We start from the raw sequence: 20,173 nt of genomic DNA, 5'->3' as shown, positions 1-20,173 counted from the left end.
TACACTGGGTCATAACCTCCCTAGAAAGAAGAATTCTGGAGGCCATATCTTCAGAAGGATATAAATACGTGAGAGTGTGCACAAAGAAGGGCAACTAAAATGGTGCATGGACTACATCATAAAACTTACCCGGAAGACTAAGAAATCTCAATACGTACCAACTCTTGAAACGCCCTTGCCTTGTCCGCAGGAGGGAAGCCCTTCTGAGCCACCGTGTCCAAGACCATCCCGAGGAACTGGAGACGCTGGGTCGACTCGAGGTGGGATTTTTGGAAGTTTAGAATCCAACCGTGGTATGACAACAGAGTTGTCGTGCGGCAGATGCTGTCCAACAGTTGTTCCTTTGATCTCGCTTTTATCAAAAGATCGTCAAGGTAGGGGGACAATGTTCACCCCCTGAATCCTGAGTTGGAACATCATTTCCGCCATCACTTTTGTGAACACCCTTGGAGCCGTGGATAGGCCAAAGGGTAGCGCCTGGAACGGATAGTGTTCGTCCAGCAGAGCAAACCTGAGGTAGGCTTGATGAGGCGGCCATATCGGAATATGGAGGTATATGTCCTTTATGTACAGATAGACTAAGAACTCCCCCTCCTCCAGACCTGAGATCACTGCTCTCAGAGACTTCATTTTGAACCGGAAAACCTGCAGATATGGGTTTAACGATTTGAGGTTCAAAATTAGCCTCACAGAACCATCCAGTTTTGGTACCACAAAAAGACTGGAATAATATCCCTCGCCCCGTTGTTGTAGTGGCACTGGAATAAAGACTTGAGTCTGAACCAATTTTCAAATGGCCTCCTGTAACGTAAGGCGCATGTTCTTGGAAGCCAGCAAGCCAGACTTGAAAAACCTGTGAGGCGGAGAGCATTCGAACTCCAGTTTGTAGCCCTCGGAGATCTGGTCTTTTACCCAAGCATCCTCGCAGGAGCATTCCCAAATGAGGCTGAAGAATCTCAGGCAAGCTCCCACCCTGAGATCCCCCATGAGCGAAAGGACACCGTCATGCTGAGGATTTAGAGGAGACAGAGCTGATGCCCTGGTCCAGAGATCCTGTGGTGGTAGGTTTACGGGACTTGCCTCTGGAGCTTCTTGCCGCACTTGAGGCACCTCTGGCTTTTCCCTTAAACCTTGTGGTCCGAAAGGACTGTAGCGAAGGACCCGTGTAAGACAGTCTAGCCCAGGGCTGGCCAAACTGGTCCTCGAGATCTACCAACATGTTTTCCAGGCCTCCTGGAGATCTGTAGAATTGTCAGTTAGGAATGAATGCAGCACATCTTAATTAGTAATGCCTACACCTGTGCACCAGCTAGGTGGTCTGGAAAATGTGAACTGCTGGTAGATATCGAGGACTGGTTTGGCCAACTCCTAGTCTAGCCGGTGAAGCTGCAGACCTCCCGTCCGTACATGGATTTTGCAGCAGTATCCTTCGAAATCCATGTGTCTAACACACCTCCAAATAGCCAATCTTCTGTGAAAGGCAACACCTCTACACTCCGTTTTGACTGTGTGCGCCACCCACTGACGTAGCCAAAGCGCCCTGCATTCAGAAACAGCCATAGTAAAATTACGAGCACTTCTAATGCCAATGCCTTTAATTGTTTCACAGAGGAAACGAGCAGATTCCTGGATATGCTGAAGCAGCGTCACCATTTCAGCCAGGGACTTATCTCCAGTTAGGCCCTCCTGAAGGTTACCTGCCCAGGTATGTATGGCGTGAGTCACCCAACAGCCCGCAATAACAGGCCTTTGGGAGGCTCCTGCTGCAACATAAATAGATTTCAAAGTGTTTTCGATCTTCCTGTCCGCAGGTTCCTTCAGGACATTACCACCCAGAACTGGTAGCACCGTCTTTTTTGACAGGCGTGATACCGAAGCATCTACAGCAGGGGGAGTCTCCCAGATCTTTCGCCCCTCAGGAGCAAAAGGAAAGGCGGCAACTAATTTCTTTGTCACCTGGAATTTCTTGTCAGGAGAAACCCATGGTTCCCTGAAAAGATCATCCAGCTCCTTAGAGTCAGGAAAGGTGACCAGCCCTTTTTTCTGTGCAGAGAAAAAGGATTGCTGTACATCCGCTTCATTCCCAGGAATATGTAAAACATCCCTTATAGCAAGGATAAGTGATTCCACTCCTTGCACCTGAGAGGAATCATCCACCTCCTTAGATTCCAGTTCCTCCCCTTCTTCCACCACTGGCACCTCCTCCTCGGATTCCGAGAGGATGTCAGGTGACCCCCGCTTTTGGGGTAGTGGATGTGAGAGAGGGGTTACATGTCTGCTTTCTGTCTTATCCTTAGCCAGAGCAGCCATAGACTGCTGCTTTTCCTGTCTAGCAGTAGTTAACTCATTAGACATCATAATTTTAATAGAACTCAACCAAACAGGTTCTTGTAAATAACCCCCAGAAGACCCACTATCTTGTGAAGGCTGACTGCATTGTTCACACATGAGAGAATCTGCAGGGGAGGGGGGAAATCTGGTGTGACAAATATTACACACCGCTTTTTTCACCATGCTGACAGGGAACATTTACATTCACACACACATACACAGAGAGACTGCCCAGCCCAGTATGTGTGGAGAGACTCAGAGGAGGGACCAGCACCTAGCCTTTAATTAACAATTTAGAAGGCAGAAGATAGGCAATTTAGTGTACAGTGCGTGCCTGGCCGTGGAGTATCCTCTGGAGGAGCTGGCTGTCCTGCTGCTTAGAGTGCAGGAAATGGCGCCAGGAAGCCGCTAGTCCCGCTCTGACGTAGCTCCGCCCCCTGCTATGGTGCCAGAGCTATAGGCATTTTTATACTGGCAATCTCCCCTATAATGTGCAAATTGAGGTCCCAACGCCTAATTTTACAGCTGCTGCCAGTCTGCGAGGGGGGCTATGGGATCACCCCAGAGGGAGTCCGTATGCCCGCCCCGCGCCAAGAACCGGGGGAGCCCAGCTAGCAGTACCCCCGGCAACACTCACCACTCCTCTAATCTTCAGGCTCTGTTCTGGGGGTGTGCGGCGTGCTGCGGGTGTTTGCACGAGAGCGCAATGCTGCGGTACATTGACCCTCAGGACCATTGTCCTGTCACGGGATCCAACTCAGCGCCTCCAGGAGGCCGGTGTTGGTAGGCTGTTGCTCAACAGCCTACCTGAAAATAATAAAAGTTTAAATGAAATTGAAGAAAAAAATCCTTTCCTGAGGGCACATTTTTCTAAACCGGGCTGCGGGGGAAGGCATAGAGGGGAGGAGCCAACACACCCTGTTTGAAGAATTTAATGTGCACCAGCTCCTTTGGATCCCATCTATACCCTATCGTACTAAGTGACCCCCAGTATCCCTTATGGATAATAGAGAAAAGGGACAGACTAGATGGGCCAAGTGGTTCTTATCTGCCATCAAATTCTATGTTTAAAATTATATAATGCGAGCCTTGGCCTGTGCTCCAAGCATGTAGCATAACAATAGAGGAGTGTAAATAAGAGAAAAAATACATAAACACACCATGCTATATATCATGCTAAGAATAAACTGGGAAAACCACAGAAACATTAATGCGCAAGCAGGTCATTTGCTAAAATAATTAATAAACACCGATTTGAAGGAGTCTTTGAGTAGGGTCAGAGAACATATTGCAATTGTTCTTTACAGCAGTGGCAGGTAAATGTACAGAAAATTAATACACCGCTAATAAGCAATCAAATCATTGGAATATAAACCCCAGCAATGAGTCCACCAGTTCAACAAACTACAACATGCTCATACAGGAGAAAGTCAGAGGGCTTGGATAATATTTGGCCATATACAATATTAACAGCATGGAGATATGATGTGGTGGTCCTTCTCAACTAAGGTGAAATTACAGTGGTATCAAATGCGCCACTATATGGTACAAAGTTCATACATCAGCTTATTACTTGTTACAAAAGCCCACTAACCTTATAATTTAATAAATGCAATGGTTTCTCTTTTGTAGCTGAGCTCTTGTCAGGTTTAAATGGTGTTGGCTTATCTTGAAAATCTCTCTTCTTTTTCTTCTTAATTTCCTCCTCCACTTCTTCATGGTGCATCTAACAAAACACAAAATAATGAATTAGAAAAGATATGTATATAACAATACAAATAGCACAAATGTGTTATAACCCTTTGAGACTAATGAAATGGATTTGTTGCTATATTTTACAGAACATTAGTTCTGTTCAGAACATGTTATTGATTAGCAAGTGGAGCCTCTCCAGGTGTTGTGGAACCAGAAATCCCAGCATACCCTCAATGTGATTGGCTATCTGGCAGAGCATGTTGGTACTTGTACACTTGTAGCGCCCTCAGAATTTCCAGGTCTGGATTATATGTTATAATGTGATTTATTAAATGTATGCAAGTAATCCAGACATGGAGCAAAAAACAAAATATGTGGCTATTTAAAAATTGCAGATATTTAAATATAAAGGGGCAGATGTACTAAGCCTTGGAGCGATGACTACCAACCAATCAGCTCCTGTCATTTTTCAAACACAGACAGTAACATGGCAGTTATGAGCAGACTGGCTGGTACTTTATCTCTCTAAGGCTTAGTACATCTCCCCCTTAAATTCTGTCAATCTATGTGTGAACATATACATATGACATACAGAAAACAGATTGTCATCTTGCCGGGGTCTCTTCTTAGCAACAGTGTCATCAGACTTTTTCTGGGTGCCTCCACGAGGGAAGCTCTCTTCCATGTCTTCTGTTGTTGTGGATCTCTGTGTTGAGAGAATAACATACAGTAAAGTAAATACGTTCATCATTAGGCTGGTACTGTGGTCTAAGTGAAACCCCTCAACAGGGGCTGTCAGGGCACCACCTGATTTTTCATTAAAATGATGTCCAATCATTTTTACTCCTAATCATATTCCTTAAATGCTCATAAAAATAAAATTCAAACATTGGTTTTGATTTATCTACTGCCTTGTAGAAGACTTACAATTAAACAAATTATGTGAAGGCAGTTTTACGAAGTAGAGCAAAAAAAAAAAGTATACAATGTACACGATATATTTTAGTGCTTTAAATAGGGATAAGAGGTGTTAATGAGAGCCCAATACACTATGTCAGCTAAAAGATTATAAATAAGCGTAAAACCTGCTTATTTATCCACTAGAAGAAAGCAACCAATTTAGTAACACTCCCTGGCTGATCTTGTTAACCAAAGGATATTACCTTTAGTTAAGAATTTGAGCAGTCTTCCTTTTTTTAAAAAAAAGTTTCAATCTTCAACTTTGATATACTGTAACCTGTACATATGAAAACTTGTGATTGTTGCAACTTGGCTGAGTTAAGCGAATATATATATATATATATATATATATATATATATATATATATATATATATATATATATATATATATATATATATATATATATATATATATATATATATATATACACACATACATACACACACACACAACAGCAAGGACCGGCACTCCTGTATGTCATGCAGTATGAAGTGCCCAGGTGCCAGTAAATAATTCACAGTCTTGTAGAAGGATACGGCACTCCTGGACTTAATGAAACATGCCATATATAAAGTTTAGTTTTAATACATAAAAATATTATGGTGGATAGCTATACCGTAGTAAAACTTAAAATGACATATTGCTAATTATATATATATATATATATATATATATATATATATATATATATATATATATATATATATATATAGATATATATATATATATATATATATATATATAGATATAGATATAGATATATAGTCTTGTAGAAGGATACGGCACTCCAGGACCTAATGAAACATGCCTATGGCAACTTCAAAGAAAGCTGTCCGCGCAGCTTAATGCAGTCAACGTTTCATTTAATTGCTTAAATTTCGTCAGGACAATATCAAATTATATATATATATATATATATATATATATATATATATATATATATATATAATTAGCAATATGTCATTTTAAGTTTTACTACGGTATAGCTATCCACCATAATATTTTTATGTATTAAAACTAAACTTTATATATACACATATGTCTTGTGTCAGTCATGTTAGAATAATTACTACAAACATGCACTAAACCAGCGCAGTGAGTTTTTGGTGTATATGTTCTCACTATATATCTCTCCTGTTGCAATATGGCTAATCCCGGAAATGTGGCTCTCCTTCCTCAGAGCCAAAGGTGATGTGTTTTCAGTCTGTGAGCTCATTTGCTGATAGTACCCCACTACCTGGTCGCTACCCAAAGCGGAGAGTCAGGTTCCGTTTCTTTTTCTACACTGCTAGTTTTGAATAGTATCTCTTCTCCATTTGATTGCATACTGAAATAATCACTAAAATCCAGGGAAAATACAAAAAAACGTTATATAGTAAGGCCCTACCATGTCTAGTTATCAGCATTACCTTTTCTTGGTTACCATTCCATTTAGACTCTTAAATTATCTTAAATATAGACTCTTGTTAGGAGCACTCTTGTATTGACTTGGTCATAGTATAAGACTGAGACCTTTATTATATATCAATTAAAATAAGGTGGGAAAAATATATTAAAATTATAAACCTATGAAAGTTGTGTGTGTGTGTATATTATATATATATATATATATATATATATATATATATATATATATATATATATATATATATATATATATATATATATATATTAAATAAATCGTTCTATCGTCAAAAAATATTATTTGACAAGAGTCCTGTCTAGTATGTTTTGATTACCAGGGAACATACTTTGAAAATAAAATGGATTGTATGTCACGTGTTTTTGGACCCAATTGGCTCATCATCTAGAAAGAATAACCCATATTCCAATTCTTATTTTGTAAAGAGTTCCAATCCACTCAACCCATAAAGGACCTAGGGGCAGATATACTAAGCGACAAAGTAGAGATAAAAGTACCAACCAATCAGCTCCTGTCATTTTTTTTAAACACAGCCTGTAACATGGCAGTTAGGAACTCTTGGTACTTTATCTCTCTCCAAAGCTTAGTACATCTCCCCAAAAGTTAGATCATATAAACTGGTTTCTTAATCTCAAGTGGCAAATACTGTAAGCGGCTATATGCATCTGTTACAATAAGTATAAATAAAATTCATATTTAATACAATTAGTATCATTTCTCACCAATCATAGGGGTCGATTCTATTCGGCAACTAACGAATAGCGCCGGGAATTAGCTCCCGACGCTATTTAATTCAGCAACTAATTACCTGCAATTGTCGGGAATTCTTCTCTCATCCCCGGGGGATGAGAAGAGAAACCCGACAAAAGTGCTGTCTCGCTGCCGGCGCGAGGCTGATTCTGTCGGGAATCAGCCTCGCGCCGGGGAGTTAAGTCGGAGAATACCCGTTCTCCCGACAATTCAACCTGTTTTGTCGGCGAGAACGGCCCATCGCCGACGTAACTAGTTGCTGAATTGAATAGCGTCGGGAGCTAATTCCCGGCGCTATTCGTTAGTTGCCGAATAGAATCGACCCCATAGTAAATACATAAAACATTTGCAAATAGTAGCAATTTGGTCAAGTTTAAAGTTTCACTCAAGCAACTGTATAACCATAATAAAGTAGACATATGTTTCACACTGCCGCATTGAGAATGGACAGAGTGATGTATCATACATAAATTCTATATATCTGCACAATTGTTTGGACCTACGAGGATGATGACTTGCGCAGCAGAGATCTCCCTGCTCGTCACACTAATTCCAAGCCAATACAGGAATGGCCCTTCTTTTCTCTACTTCCTAACCAATTACATCCCCACTGTAGAGTCCACACATAACCGCACATATTTTCTCTTTCACATCCCCCTGACCACTGGCCAACATTGCTGTGTGACCTTATCATACAGCCCACCAGGATCCTTTGCAATCTGGTGGACCATTATGCAATAGGTAGCACCTTTTCTTGTGTATCAGGGCCTACTTCCCAATAGATTGTAAGTAGGTCCTTCCTACCTCTGTGTCTGTCTGGTATTACCCAGTTTTGTTTTATCACTGTTGCCTCAAATTGTAAAATGCAACGGAATATGCTGCACTATAAGAAACGGTTAATAATAATAGTTCCAAGACACTCTACTCTAATTAGCACCAGCAACTCCTTTACTTTCAACAGCTAACATATCTACCTTCCATAATCCACTCCATTGGCTGATTTGAGCATAGAAGTATCTCCATACCCTTTTCATTTGACTCTAATTATTCTAACTCCATGGCACATAAATACGGGTGGTATTCAGTATGCCAGCTGTTGGGAACCCGGCGCTCAGTATACTGGCGCCGGAATCTCGACAACTATTCTCCCTCTAGGGGGTCCACGACCCCACTAGAGGGAGAACAAATAGCTCATTTGTGCTAGCCCAGCTGCCGGCATGCCGGCGGTCGGGATCCCGATGCCGGTATCCCAACCGCCGGCATAACATACTACACCCCACAAATACATACAGGTATGGGACCTCCTAACAGCAAACATGTCATTCACAGGGATGTAACATTTGGAAAGGCAAATAAGGAAATTATTGCTGCATTTCAGCAAATCTGATCACCAAGTAGGAGGAGCATGGAAAGATGGGGAATTTTAATGAGGTGGTCAGGGGTAAAAGGGCAGTCCAGTGACCCCAAGGCATTCACTAGTAAAGAACACAAAGCTAGGAAACATATAGCTCTCCAGCAGGTGTAGAACTACAAGTACACAGAGAGAAAGAAAAAAAGTATACTCTTGTTTGGGGGCACTCATCAAAATCTATTCATTAACGCTTAGAAATAATAAAAGCTATTATGCTATTTTTTTTCCCCTACATCAGACATTGACTGTGTGGCAAATGTCTCACACAGCAAATCAAAACGTCTCCCATTATGGTACTGACAGCTCCACATGTATCTGTGAGCATAAGAGTTGCCAAACTGGAATAGATTGTTACAGATAGATATTGGAAAAGGTCTCACTTATACCCCATTCAGACCGCCTGAGGCGGGTCGCACATGGGAGCCTGACACGGGAGCTCCCAGTGTGCGACCCGCCTCAGGCGCCCCGCTACCGATGACTACAATCTGGCATACTTCTGTGCTGGTGACGTCAGCGGTGACGGCGCTTGGAGAGAACATGATCTCCAAGCGCCGCCCGTACACAGAGAGTGAACGGGAAACGGGTCGCATCCACCCGGCTCCCATTCACACCGCACAGTGAGCCGGGCTGAAGATGTGTTCAACCCTGCTCATGACCAGGGTTCAAATACCGGGTCACTCGATCCGGTATTTCATCCCTTGCATCTTTCAGACCGCACCTGAACATGGGTTATGTGCGCTCGTGGGCCAATAACCCGTGCTCATAGGTGGCGGTCTGAAAGAGGTATTACTATCTGTCTCTGGGCCTAATTCAGACCTGATCGTAGCAGCAAATTTGTTAGCAGATGGGCTAAACCATGTGCACTGCAGGGGGGGCAGATATAACATGTGCAGAGAGAGGTAGATTTGGGTGGAGTGTGTTCAAACTGAAATCTAAATTGCAGTGTAAACATAAAGCAGCCAGTATTTACCCTGCACAGAAACAATATAACCCACCCAACTCTAACTCTCTCTGCACATGTTATATCTCCCTCCCCCCCCCCCCCTACAGTGCACATGGTTTTGCACATCTGCTAACAAATTTGCTGCTACGATCAGATCTGAATTAGGCCCTCTGCTGCGTATGTGTCTGCAGACGGGGAATGCTTAACACATGCCTCCCAACATGAGGGACAAAGTGATCTGCTTCTGGATTTTTCTCTTAATTTAGGATTGCTGACACCTGTGTTGAACAGGTTAATAGGTTAGAAAGGTGTTTCAGCACAGGTGATGGCAATCATAAATTAAGAGGGACGCCCAGGAGCAGAGCTTTCTGTCCCTCCTGGAGAGGGTCATGTTGGGAGGTATGTTAGCACATAACAGCTGAGTGCAGTACTGGGAGGCACAAGTAAAATAACTACTCAAAAAGATGGACCATGACCAAGCCCCAAGAGTGAAACGTGTGTATGTTTTTTTGGGGAGACAAAGGCTGTGCACACCCCGGGTCCCTCCGTTCTCTCATACTTCTGGGATAAGGTTATACTGACACTCTTATTTGCCAAAATACTCCCTCCCGGGTAGTGAGGGTTAACCTTACTAATACCCCTTTCACAAATATGCCGGGTCGGCGTGCGTTGTGAAAGGGGCATTGCCGAAATCGCGGGTCGCCTGACCCGGCAATTCAACCCGGGAATAAAGCAGTGTTATACCCGGGTCAGTGGCTGCGTACACAGGCTCCCGGGTCGATGCGACCCGGGACCCGTTTACTACAGCAGGGAGAGGCGGCGCGGAGATGATCTCATCTCCCAGCGCCGCCTCCACCTCCGCCCCCGGCTCTGCCCCCCCGCTGCTATGGCAATCTGCCCGGCATATTGCCGGGTCTGGGATGCCTGCAGCAGCGGCCAATGCCGGATCCCACCCGGGAAGGACCCGTTTCCAATTCCCGGGTGGGATCCGGCATTGGCAGTGTGAAAAACGTATAAGGGAATCAATCCCCCATATCCTCTTTGAGCAGTTATTTTAGCTGTACCTCCCAGTACTTCACTCAGCGGTTATATGCTTAACATTCACTGTCTGTAGACACATGCACAGCAGCAGAGTCAGAATTTGGAAAAGACCTCACTTCCTCTCCTTAACAATATATTCCAGTTTGGCAACTCTTATTATGCGCACAAATACATATGGAGCTGTCAGTGCCAAACTGCGCAGAGTATATGCACTGAGCTAGCTATTTTCCTGCCAGCGATGTTCACATCATCACTGTGCATATATGCTGGGAAAAAACACCCAGTGTGTATGCACCCTTACAGAGGCTATCCAATTTATGCTATACTGGTTGCCACGTGATATTGCTACCCACTGCAACAATTATATAGACTAGTATGTCAATGGTATATTAATCCATCACCCTTAGTATACCAAGGGGGAACTTCTGAGGACCCCAGAATATTATTTTTTGTGATCCTGCCATATCTATAACAACTATTCTACTCCTGATTTTTTTATGTGTCGAAATCAGATTAAGATAAATGATGTGTAATTAGGCTTATAAAAAATTTTTTTTTTTCAAAAAAAAGTAAATAAAAAACACTATACTATGTCACAAATGCAGAACGTTTTATATGTGACAACCACCACTGTGACATGTGCTAAGGACTGTAGCGATGGCAACACATGAATAGTGATGTATTGTTACCGTAGTAAAATGATATAACCTTTTTACAAGAATATAAAGTATCCAATCGGATGTAAAAATGTACACACTGTAATGAAGAAGAATATATGGATTTTATCGGCTAACAACTCTTGAAATAAATAAACAAAAAATTTTATGCTAACTGTCGTACCCTTACCAGAACGTATCCCTTCAGAATCCCAAAAAACATAATTTCTCTTTCATCCACTAGGGGACACTGGAGTTCCACTCAGACATTAGGGGTGTGAAGTCTGCGAACCGGAGGTGTGGCACAATCTTAAAAATTTGCATTGTCTGCACAGCCAGCTCCTCCCCCTTTACGCCCCTCATGCCTCAGTTTTGAAAATTGTGCTAGAGGTGAAGCACATAGGAGCAGATAGCTCCTGACTAGAATGTCAAATGTTTTCAATACAGGCTGCGTCAACCTAATAAAAGGGGGACAAAGCTTAAGTTGATCTGGGAGACAAAGATCCCTACTGAAGGGATCCGCATCTCTCATCAGGAGATCCTCTCATCTTCAACCGTGAGTACTGGTTGTAAAGGGCCAGTATTATATCAACCTCTATAGATCAGAGGGTTTATTTAATGCTTATAGTCCCTGGAGTCCCGGGGTCAGAGCCAGCCAGATCCAATATATTTTTACAAACAGAGCCACTTATTATGCGGCTTAAATAGCGCCGCTGACAGAAGAGACCGCGGGGAGAGCGGGTCGCGCTGTTAACAGATAATGGTTACAGCGCGCCCGGTTCCCGCGTGGCTATAGCAGGGAGAGACAGCGCCGCTGACACATTCATAATACCCGCGCGGCAGGGAGACTCAGGTCGCGTTGCTAGGAGATGGCTTGTGCAGCGGTCCCGAGTGCGCTACGAGCGAGAGCGCGGGGGTGAACTGGCAGCTCGTTACAATTGAACAGTGTTTGAGGGGGACACAGAAGGTACGGCTCTCTTGTGGGAGAGTGCAGAAGCAGTGTAGATATTTTAATGATCTACATTAAAATATGGGACGGCGGCCATTTTAAATATGCAGTGCAGGCGCCAAAACTGAGGGGCAGGGAGCATCCCTCCCCCTCTTATGCTTTATCATGAGATTTGGGAAGTTCAGTAAGGCTCCCCCTGCTGTTGGAAAGAATATATAACATGAATACTGAGGATCTCCTGAAATAAAAAGAACTCATTATCACTTATATTTTCAAGGGACTTCTGATCAAAGATCCTGAGGAAAATTCTGGGAGTACGTGGACAACCCTTTCATCGTAGCTGATTGACAGCTGGGCTTGTGAGGGCTGCTAACGAGCTGGTGTTTTAGATTGATTATTAATTAATAATTTTTTTATTTTATTTTTTGATTTGTAAATTAAGTTTTTTTATTTGCATATCTTAAAGACAAGTTATTTACAGCCGGTTCCAAACACGTCACTCCCGTCATATATATTACAAGCTTTCTTTCCTGAATAAAAGGTGAAAGTTTTGTTTAATTGTCAACTAAAGGGCTAATCATGTCTAAGGCAACAACCAAGACATGAAAGACCTATTACGTGTGTACGAAATGTAATAAGAAAAGCACGAGGATTGGCAGTTCGGGGGTGTGCGAATCCTGCGTAGACAAGGGCGCACAGCCGGGGAGCAGTGCTCCATCACGGTCATGGGAGGATGTTCTTACAGAAAGAATATCCAAGGAAATGGCGGAATCACGCAAACAACAATCAGAGTGGGCTGCGGGATTCTCAAAGACGATGGAAGAGTTCCTCATTAAATTAACGCCACCCGCACAAGCAGACACAAATGTGCGCAAGGCAGTTAAAAGACCCCTTCCTGTGGTTCAGGTAACAGAGGAAGAGGATGGTATTATTATGGATACGGAGGAAGGTGAGTTAATTGAATCTAACCTGGACGCGGACTATACAGATGAGGATTCGGCAATCTCAGGTATTGACTCCTTAATTGATGCAGTTAAAGACATCCTAGACTTTAAGGGAGAAGAGATTCAGGAACCTGAGGAATTCGACTTATTCAAATCCCAGAAACCACGTTCAGCGGTGTTTCCCATTCCTAAATCTCTCCAAACTCAAATGGAGGAGGCATGGAAACAACCTGATAAACGGTTTCAATTCCCAAAACAATTTCAGGTAACGTATCTTTTACCTAAGGGGGTAATGGATAAATGGGAGAATCCACCGGTAGTGGATGCTTCCCTGGGAAGATTATCAAAGAAGACAATTTTGCCAATACCTAATGTAACGACTTTAAAGGATGTGTCAGATCGTAAGGTTAACACAGCTTTAAAGTCTATTTTTGTAGCAGCAGGTGCAGCACAGAGGCCTACCCTCATCTGTGTTTGGGTTAACAAGGCCATGGGAGCATGGGCCAGTCATATTATACAAGCTATTGAAGAGGAAAATAGCTTGGAGGAGATTACGCATCTGGCAAAACACATTCGAGAATCGGCTTCATATTTATGTCAGGCATCTAAGGATGCTAGTAGGATTGCATCACGCATATCCGCATCGGCCATATCAGCAAGGAGAATCTTATGGCTTAGAGATTGGCAGGGAGATTCTGACACTAAAAAGGCAGTGGAAGCTATTCCCTTTGCAGGTGACACGCTTTTCGGTCCAGAATTGGATAAGTGGATTTCCCAAGCTACAGCTGGAAAGTCCACATTCCTGCCCACTCCTTATACAAGAACCGCTCCACAGGTTAAGAGAGGTTATTCGGACCAACGTTTAATTCCTTCAGATCTCAGTCCTTTCGAGGCCGAGGAAGAGGTTTTAGTGGACAGGCACGTGGGGGCAGAGGTAGAGGCCTCACAGTCAATTTTTTACTACAGGCTTACCTCGGTGCCCGCAGCGTTACTTTCAGCAATTCAAAAATTGCTACAGTCAGAGGTCATTGTTCCAGTTCCTACCCCTCAGAGAGGAACCGGATTTTATTCCAGTCTTTTAGTCGTGCCAAAACCAGTGTCAAAGTCAGAAAAATATCACGCTGCACATTGCCATATATGCACCTCGTGCGTGTGCACGCTGCACGAGCATGAGCTCTCCCGTGCGTGCGTATACTCGCGGTCGCGTGCACTCGCGGGCGCGCGGTATGCGCATTTACGGTAGAGTTTGTGTGCGTCTAGCGGGCGATTCAATCATAACATATTTTAGTCATATAGTGTATTTTGTAGATTATGGTCCCTTTGATAGAATCTGAAAGTTTAGTTAATATAGCATGTTCGGGGACAAAGATTCCTCTTTGTTTGATACGAAGGGTCAGACAGGGGTTACACAGTGGTGTTTAGTATCCATCGGAAGAGAATATAATTAGTAATATTCCGGTGTTGGTTTGAAGCGGATTACTCGCTCGTGCGTATAGTTATGGACATAAGAAGTTTATGGACATTTACTATATTTGCACTTTATTACCCATGCGGCGGGAAACCCAGTTTCCCTCCCACCTGAGCAGTTTGAAATAGTCACAGCCCACCTGTATGAACCAACCTATGACCTTTTGTTATAATGCAGAGACGAGTTCCTGTGTCCAATGAATAATAAGTATGTAGGGACCATTGTACTGTACTGTGTGTAAGTGTATATAAAGACAAGCCGATCTGGGCCAGCTCTCTACTCTTTTCAACGGTTCTCATCACTGATAATCGGGAGCTGGATATCCAGAAAGGCGCTTGCGATTGTTCCCCTTGTGCGTAAGTTCTCTGCAACCATATTTATCTCCTATTTTGTTGTAAGCCATTCTCTCTCTCCTTCCCCCTTTTAAATGTAATTGTGTCTTTGTTGTATTTTAACGTGTAGTAACTCGGTTAGGTATTTTATGTTAGTTTGGTAGTGTATAACTTGTACTGTGTATTCTTTTGCGATTGAACGTTCATTCATTTCCTTAAAAGGTGTTAGACCCTTAGACCGGTATATGAGTGTTTATTATTGCTAAAGGGTTCTCAGAGCGTGAGAATCGCTCGTACAGCTTTTAAACTAACAAGGTTACACTGTGTTGCATTTACACCTTACCACTGCACAAAGGTTTACAATTGAAGTACATTGTTTATGATATTGTTACAAAGGTTTAGCTCTGTGAGCGTCAGCGCCGCTCGTGATCTCCTCGTGGTCTCGAGCGTCCGCTACGCTGCTAGCGTATCATTACGTTAGTCGGCAGCCTATAGCGTGCTTGCCTTTACGCTTTAAGCCGTGAGCGAACGTGCGTCTCGTCCACGCGTTTGTACGCTACTTGCGTACTCTTACGGTATTCCATACGCCAATTGCGTACTGTGTTCATTAACCTTTTAGCGTGTTTGATATAGGATATATAATAGGCTTTTACAATTGGGGACTCACCCGCTCTTCACATATCTGCACTAGGTAATTTCAGCAGACATTATCGGTCAGCAAAAGGCGGGAGGTAATATTCCTCGTAGTGCTGACCAGATAAGCGTCTGCTTTGCGTAGTAAGGAGTGCTGAAGGAATCCGGAACCAAAAGGTAGGAATAGTACGTTATTGTCTTTTAAAACCTGTTTAGTTTCTGTTTTGCGAACGTACGCATAAGCACACACACCTGTATTCCTTGTTTAGGATTATCTGTCCGTACCTTATTCTCCTGATTGCCACACACTAGTGATAACGTGTTGAGACATTTGTTGTTATTAATAGTTAAAGGATAAATAGTGAAGGGAATAATTGTAAAAGGCACGCACACAATCTCGCCTAGAATACAAGGGAGATTTGAGTGGTGGTCAGTGAAGGATTACTGTTAAAGATCATTCACATTGATAAACGTGTAGTGTGTAACTGTGGACGTACTTGGTCTGCGTACACGTGTCCTTACAAGGGCAGGGCGTACGCAACGCAAGGGTCGACGCACGGAGCGTATATCACGCAACGGAGCGTACGGATACGCCCACATAATACAAACCGCACGATAGTATTGTTTTAATAGGCGATAAGGAAGTAACGCGAAAATAACGCAAATCTATCTCAAATCCAAAAAGTTTAAAGTTAAAAGAAAAAGACTTTCTCTGTTGTAATTCTTCTGGGTTAGACTATTACTGAATGAAAGGGATTCTGTACAGAAATAAAAGTGTTTGAATGTAAGAGTGTGTATACATATAAGATCTCTCTTTTATTACGGAAGTGGGAACCATAGGCCAGTAGAAAGAGGTACACCAGCGAGAGTGATATCGTGGGGTGGCTTGGGAGGCGTCCCTTGTTAGTCTCGACACATTTATGAGCAGTAGAGTCTGCTGTACATAACAGACCAGGAGGTAACAGACCAGGAGGTCACAGAACAGGAGGTTCAGGTACAGCAGACTAGAAGTAGAGAAGCACAACCGAAGAGGGTTGGTGCTAGACCCATATAGGCCAAAGAAGCTCATTGCTGAAGGAATTTGCAGCCGAAATTTTCGATTCCACTGATCGTTCCGCACATAAGATTAGTTGCTTATGTGCAGATACGATTGTACCGCATGTGATTGTGTGCATCAGCGTGTCTTGAATTCAGAAGAACGCTACTTGCACATTGTTAACGTGATTTGTGTAATTTTTTTATTTTAAGGGAAGTAGCCTGATCACTCAGGGACATTCCAGCGACTGATACTTGCTGGGGAGGGTAAGACACTCCCACACGCCCGAGCAAGTAGACGTACTTAGGTGCCCTAGGTTGGGTACGGAACCTCTGGGAACTTTGGTCGCCGTATTGGCCAGCGTGGACGGGAGTTAAGTGGGCGGACTTCGGCGCAAAACCCCCACCGCAGCCTTACCCCGAGCATCTTGGTTTTTGTAAGGGTTGCCAAAGACCCTGATTTGAAGTCAGAGGTAGTAAAAGCAGCACCTGCAGAGATGGGGGCCAGTTGTTCAGGTAAGGGGCGATCAACCCAGGTTCAGGTTGATTTGGTAAACCGACCAATCGGGTCGGCAAGGTATATCATGTGTGAGAAATATGGTCATCACACAGAAATGTTGTGCAATGAATGGGAAAGGATGACTGTGCATGACGGGGAAAAGTTTCCCCGGGTAGGTAGTTTTAACCCAGAAGTGTTACAGAATTTAAGGAGAAGAGTTTGCCTGATTAAATCTTGAATAAGGCGTATTAAACATTATGATTATTTAACATTGTGGCAACAGGAAGGTGAAATACAAAGGGGGTTGGCGCAAGCCACTGGATCTAACCCTATCAGGAAACTGAGAGCCACTGCACCCCCACCACCATACATACCTGGAGAGAAATTGGTTGCAGAGAATGGCACTCAGGGTTATGTTAAATGTGTAGAAGTTAAGGATAATGTAACCAAAGTAATTAATGCTAACACTAATCCGTGCAAGTTGTACCCTGTTTTGAACTTTCCCCAGGATTGTGACCAAGAGGATGAGCCCACAACAATATCAGCACTCTCCCTAGCAGCCACCATATCAGAAACAGCAGTAGGCACGACTCAACCCGTAAGATTAGTATCAAAGGCCCCTAGCGGAGGGACAGGTGAGGTCGTATCGACTGGTAAGTACGGCACCATACACTATGCTGAAACCTTTTCACCACATGTTGTAGAATCTACTCAGAATGATGTTGTTGGACTTAATCCTGTTAGGGTAATAGCAGTGAAGCTTCAGGAGCTACTCCTGTCAGAAACATCGCCATGCACTGTCCCTTTTCCCGAGCAGAATTAAGATCAATGATGTCTGAATTCCCTGATCCTAGGAAAGACTTAGTTGCATGTCAAAAGTATATTAGGGAGCTAGGAAATTCTGCAGAGCCAACTAACAAAGATTGGAGGACAGTTTTGAGGGCATGTTTACCCCCCAGTGTTGATCCGTTAAAGTTTATAGCTGATTGCAAGTTAGATGAGGAAGTACCACTAACAGACGAGTATAATCAGGATAATGTAAAGAGAATCAACTTACAGTTAGGGGTATATTTTCCTGCAGTTGTAAAGTGGAATAAAATCTTTACCATAAAACAAAAAGAAGGTGAATCCACACCAGAGTATTTTCACCGGGCTCTGCAGGATATGGCTAGGTACACTGGTATAGATGACATTAAAACTAATGTCCACCACAGGGAAGTAGCTGTTTCAGTATTAATGGACGGTCTAAAGGAGGTTTTAAGAAATAGAATACAAACCACTAGGCCTGATTGGAGAGGTATGTCGGTGGATGCATTGGGAGAGGCTGCTGCTGGGCATGATCGAAATATCATCAGACACAGGGAGTCACAGAGTGATAAGTTAATGGCTGTAAGCATACAGGCCCTCACTACCCGGCCACCTCAGCCCAGAACTGTGACCCCTGTGGGTAAGTCAAGAGGTATAAAATGTTATAATTGTCACAGAGAGGGACACATGTCACGTGATTGTAAAGCAAGACAAATACAAAATTCATATCAACCCTATAGACAACGACCTGATACGAGACATTGGGATCAAGGACCGAAGGGGCGGAGCTATGAGCCACATGCAGGGGAAACAAAAAGGTATCCCCCAAGAAGAGACTGGCAAATCTCTGATAGTTCCCATCTACCCCCACCACAAGTAATTGCTGCCACCGCGATTCAGGGAGGTCACCATACCCAATAGGGGTGTGGCCACACCTGTAATCTGCAGCCAGTGAAATTGATTGCAAGTCTTGGAAGTGAACCCGAGATCACAATTGATGTAGCTGGTAAATCATTAAATTTCCTTGTAGATACGGAGGCGGCCAAATCAGTGATAAATTCGACAGTGGGCATGAGAACCACTGGTAAAACAATTCCAGCCATGGGAGTAACGGGAGTAGTACAGCACTACCCTGTTAGCAAACCAGCAGAGATTACAATAGGGCATTTGCATACCAAGCATTCCTTTTTGCTGGCTGCATCGGCACCGACTAATCTCCTGGGAAGAGATTTATTGTGTAAAATGGGGTGTGTCATTTATTGTACCCCTGAAGGTGTATTCTTAGACATACCTGAGAATCACGCTCAGGAAGTACGAGACATGCTAGACTCCCCATCAAAATGAATGTCACAAACCATTATGATAAATAGGAGTTCATCCCAGGTAGAAAAAATGACATCCCAAATACCAGAGTCACTTTGGACTAAAGATGGACAAGACACTGGATTAATGGCAAACGTAGCTCCAGTAGTTGTGCAAGTAAAAGATGGTAGGATAGCTCCAAAAATCCCACAATACCCTCTGAAGCCAGAGGTGGAGTTAGGAGTATACCCCGTAATAGAGCGCTTGCTACAACAGGGCATTCTGGTGAGAACATCCAGCACTGCCAATAGTCCCATCTTCCCTGTGAAAAAGAGTGGGGGGAGGGGTTACAGGCTAGTGCAGGATCTAAGGGGGATTAACAAAATAGTTGAGAGTCAGTTCCCCGTAGTGCCAAATCCAGCTGTCATCCTTATGCAAATCCCTCCCACTGCGAAATTTTTCACTGTTATTGACCTCTGCTCCGCCTTCTTCTCGGTACCTCTGCACCCTGACAGCTAATATTTGTTTGCATTCACATACAGAGGAGTCCAATACACATGGACTCGATTACCACAAGGTTTCATAGACAGTCCAAGTATATTTTCACAGGCTTTGCATGATTGTTTACAGTCTTTCCAACCAGAAAGTGGATCAGTACTGATCCAATATGTGGATGATTTACTACTGTGTTCAGATTCACTGGAAGCGTCCCTGAAAGATACGAAACAGCTCCTGTTTCATCTTTCAGACACACGACACAAGGTTTCCAATGACAAGTTGCAATTATGCCAGACTAAAGTAAAATATCTGGGACACTGTCTGACACAAGGACTGAGACACCGGACCGCTGATAGAATTCAAGCAATTCGAGACATGACACTGCCACAAACTCAGCAACAGATCAGAACATTTTTAGGAATGTGTGGGTACTGCCGTAACTGGATCCCAGGTTTTTCCATTCTAGCATTACCTTTGCAGGAGATGGTCTCATC

At 43.4% G+C, this 20,173-nt stretch overlaps 1 protein-coding gene across 1 annotated transcript in view; it reads right to left on the bottom strand.

Annotated features, from left to right (window-relative positions):
• Positions 1-20,173, bottom strand: part of PDCD11 (programmed cell death 11) — a 143,282-nt gene that overhangs the window by 107,768 nt on the left and 15,341 nt on the right. The window contains exons 2-3 of the mRNA XM_063961956.1: positions 4,619-4,732; positions 3,926-4,057 (exon numbers count right to left, since the gene is read on the bottom strand). Of these exons, the coding sequence (XP_063818026.1) occupies positions 3,926-4,057; positions 4,619-4,711 (225 nt within the window). The 5' untranslated portion in view covers positions 4,712-4,732. The remainder of the gene's footprint in view (positions 1-3,925; positions 4,058-4,618; positions 4,733-20,173) is intronic.

The sequence above is a fragment of the Pseudophryne corroboree genome, chromosome 3 (assembly GCF_028390025.1).
Source record: "Pseudophryne corroboree isolate aPseCor3 chromosome 3, aPseCor3.hap2, whole genome shotgun sequence".
Lineage (NCBI taxonomy): Eukaryota > Metazoa > Chordata > Amphibia > Anura > Myobatrachidae > Pseudophryne > Pseudophryne corroboree.
The sequence above is the reverse complement of the archived record's forward strand: the minus strand, read 5'-3'. Positions and strand labels throughout refer to the sequence as shown.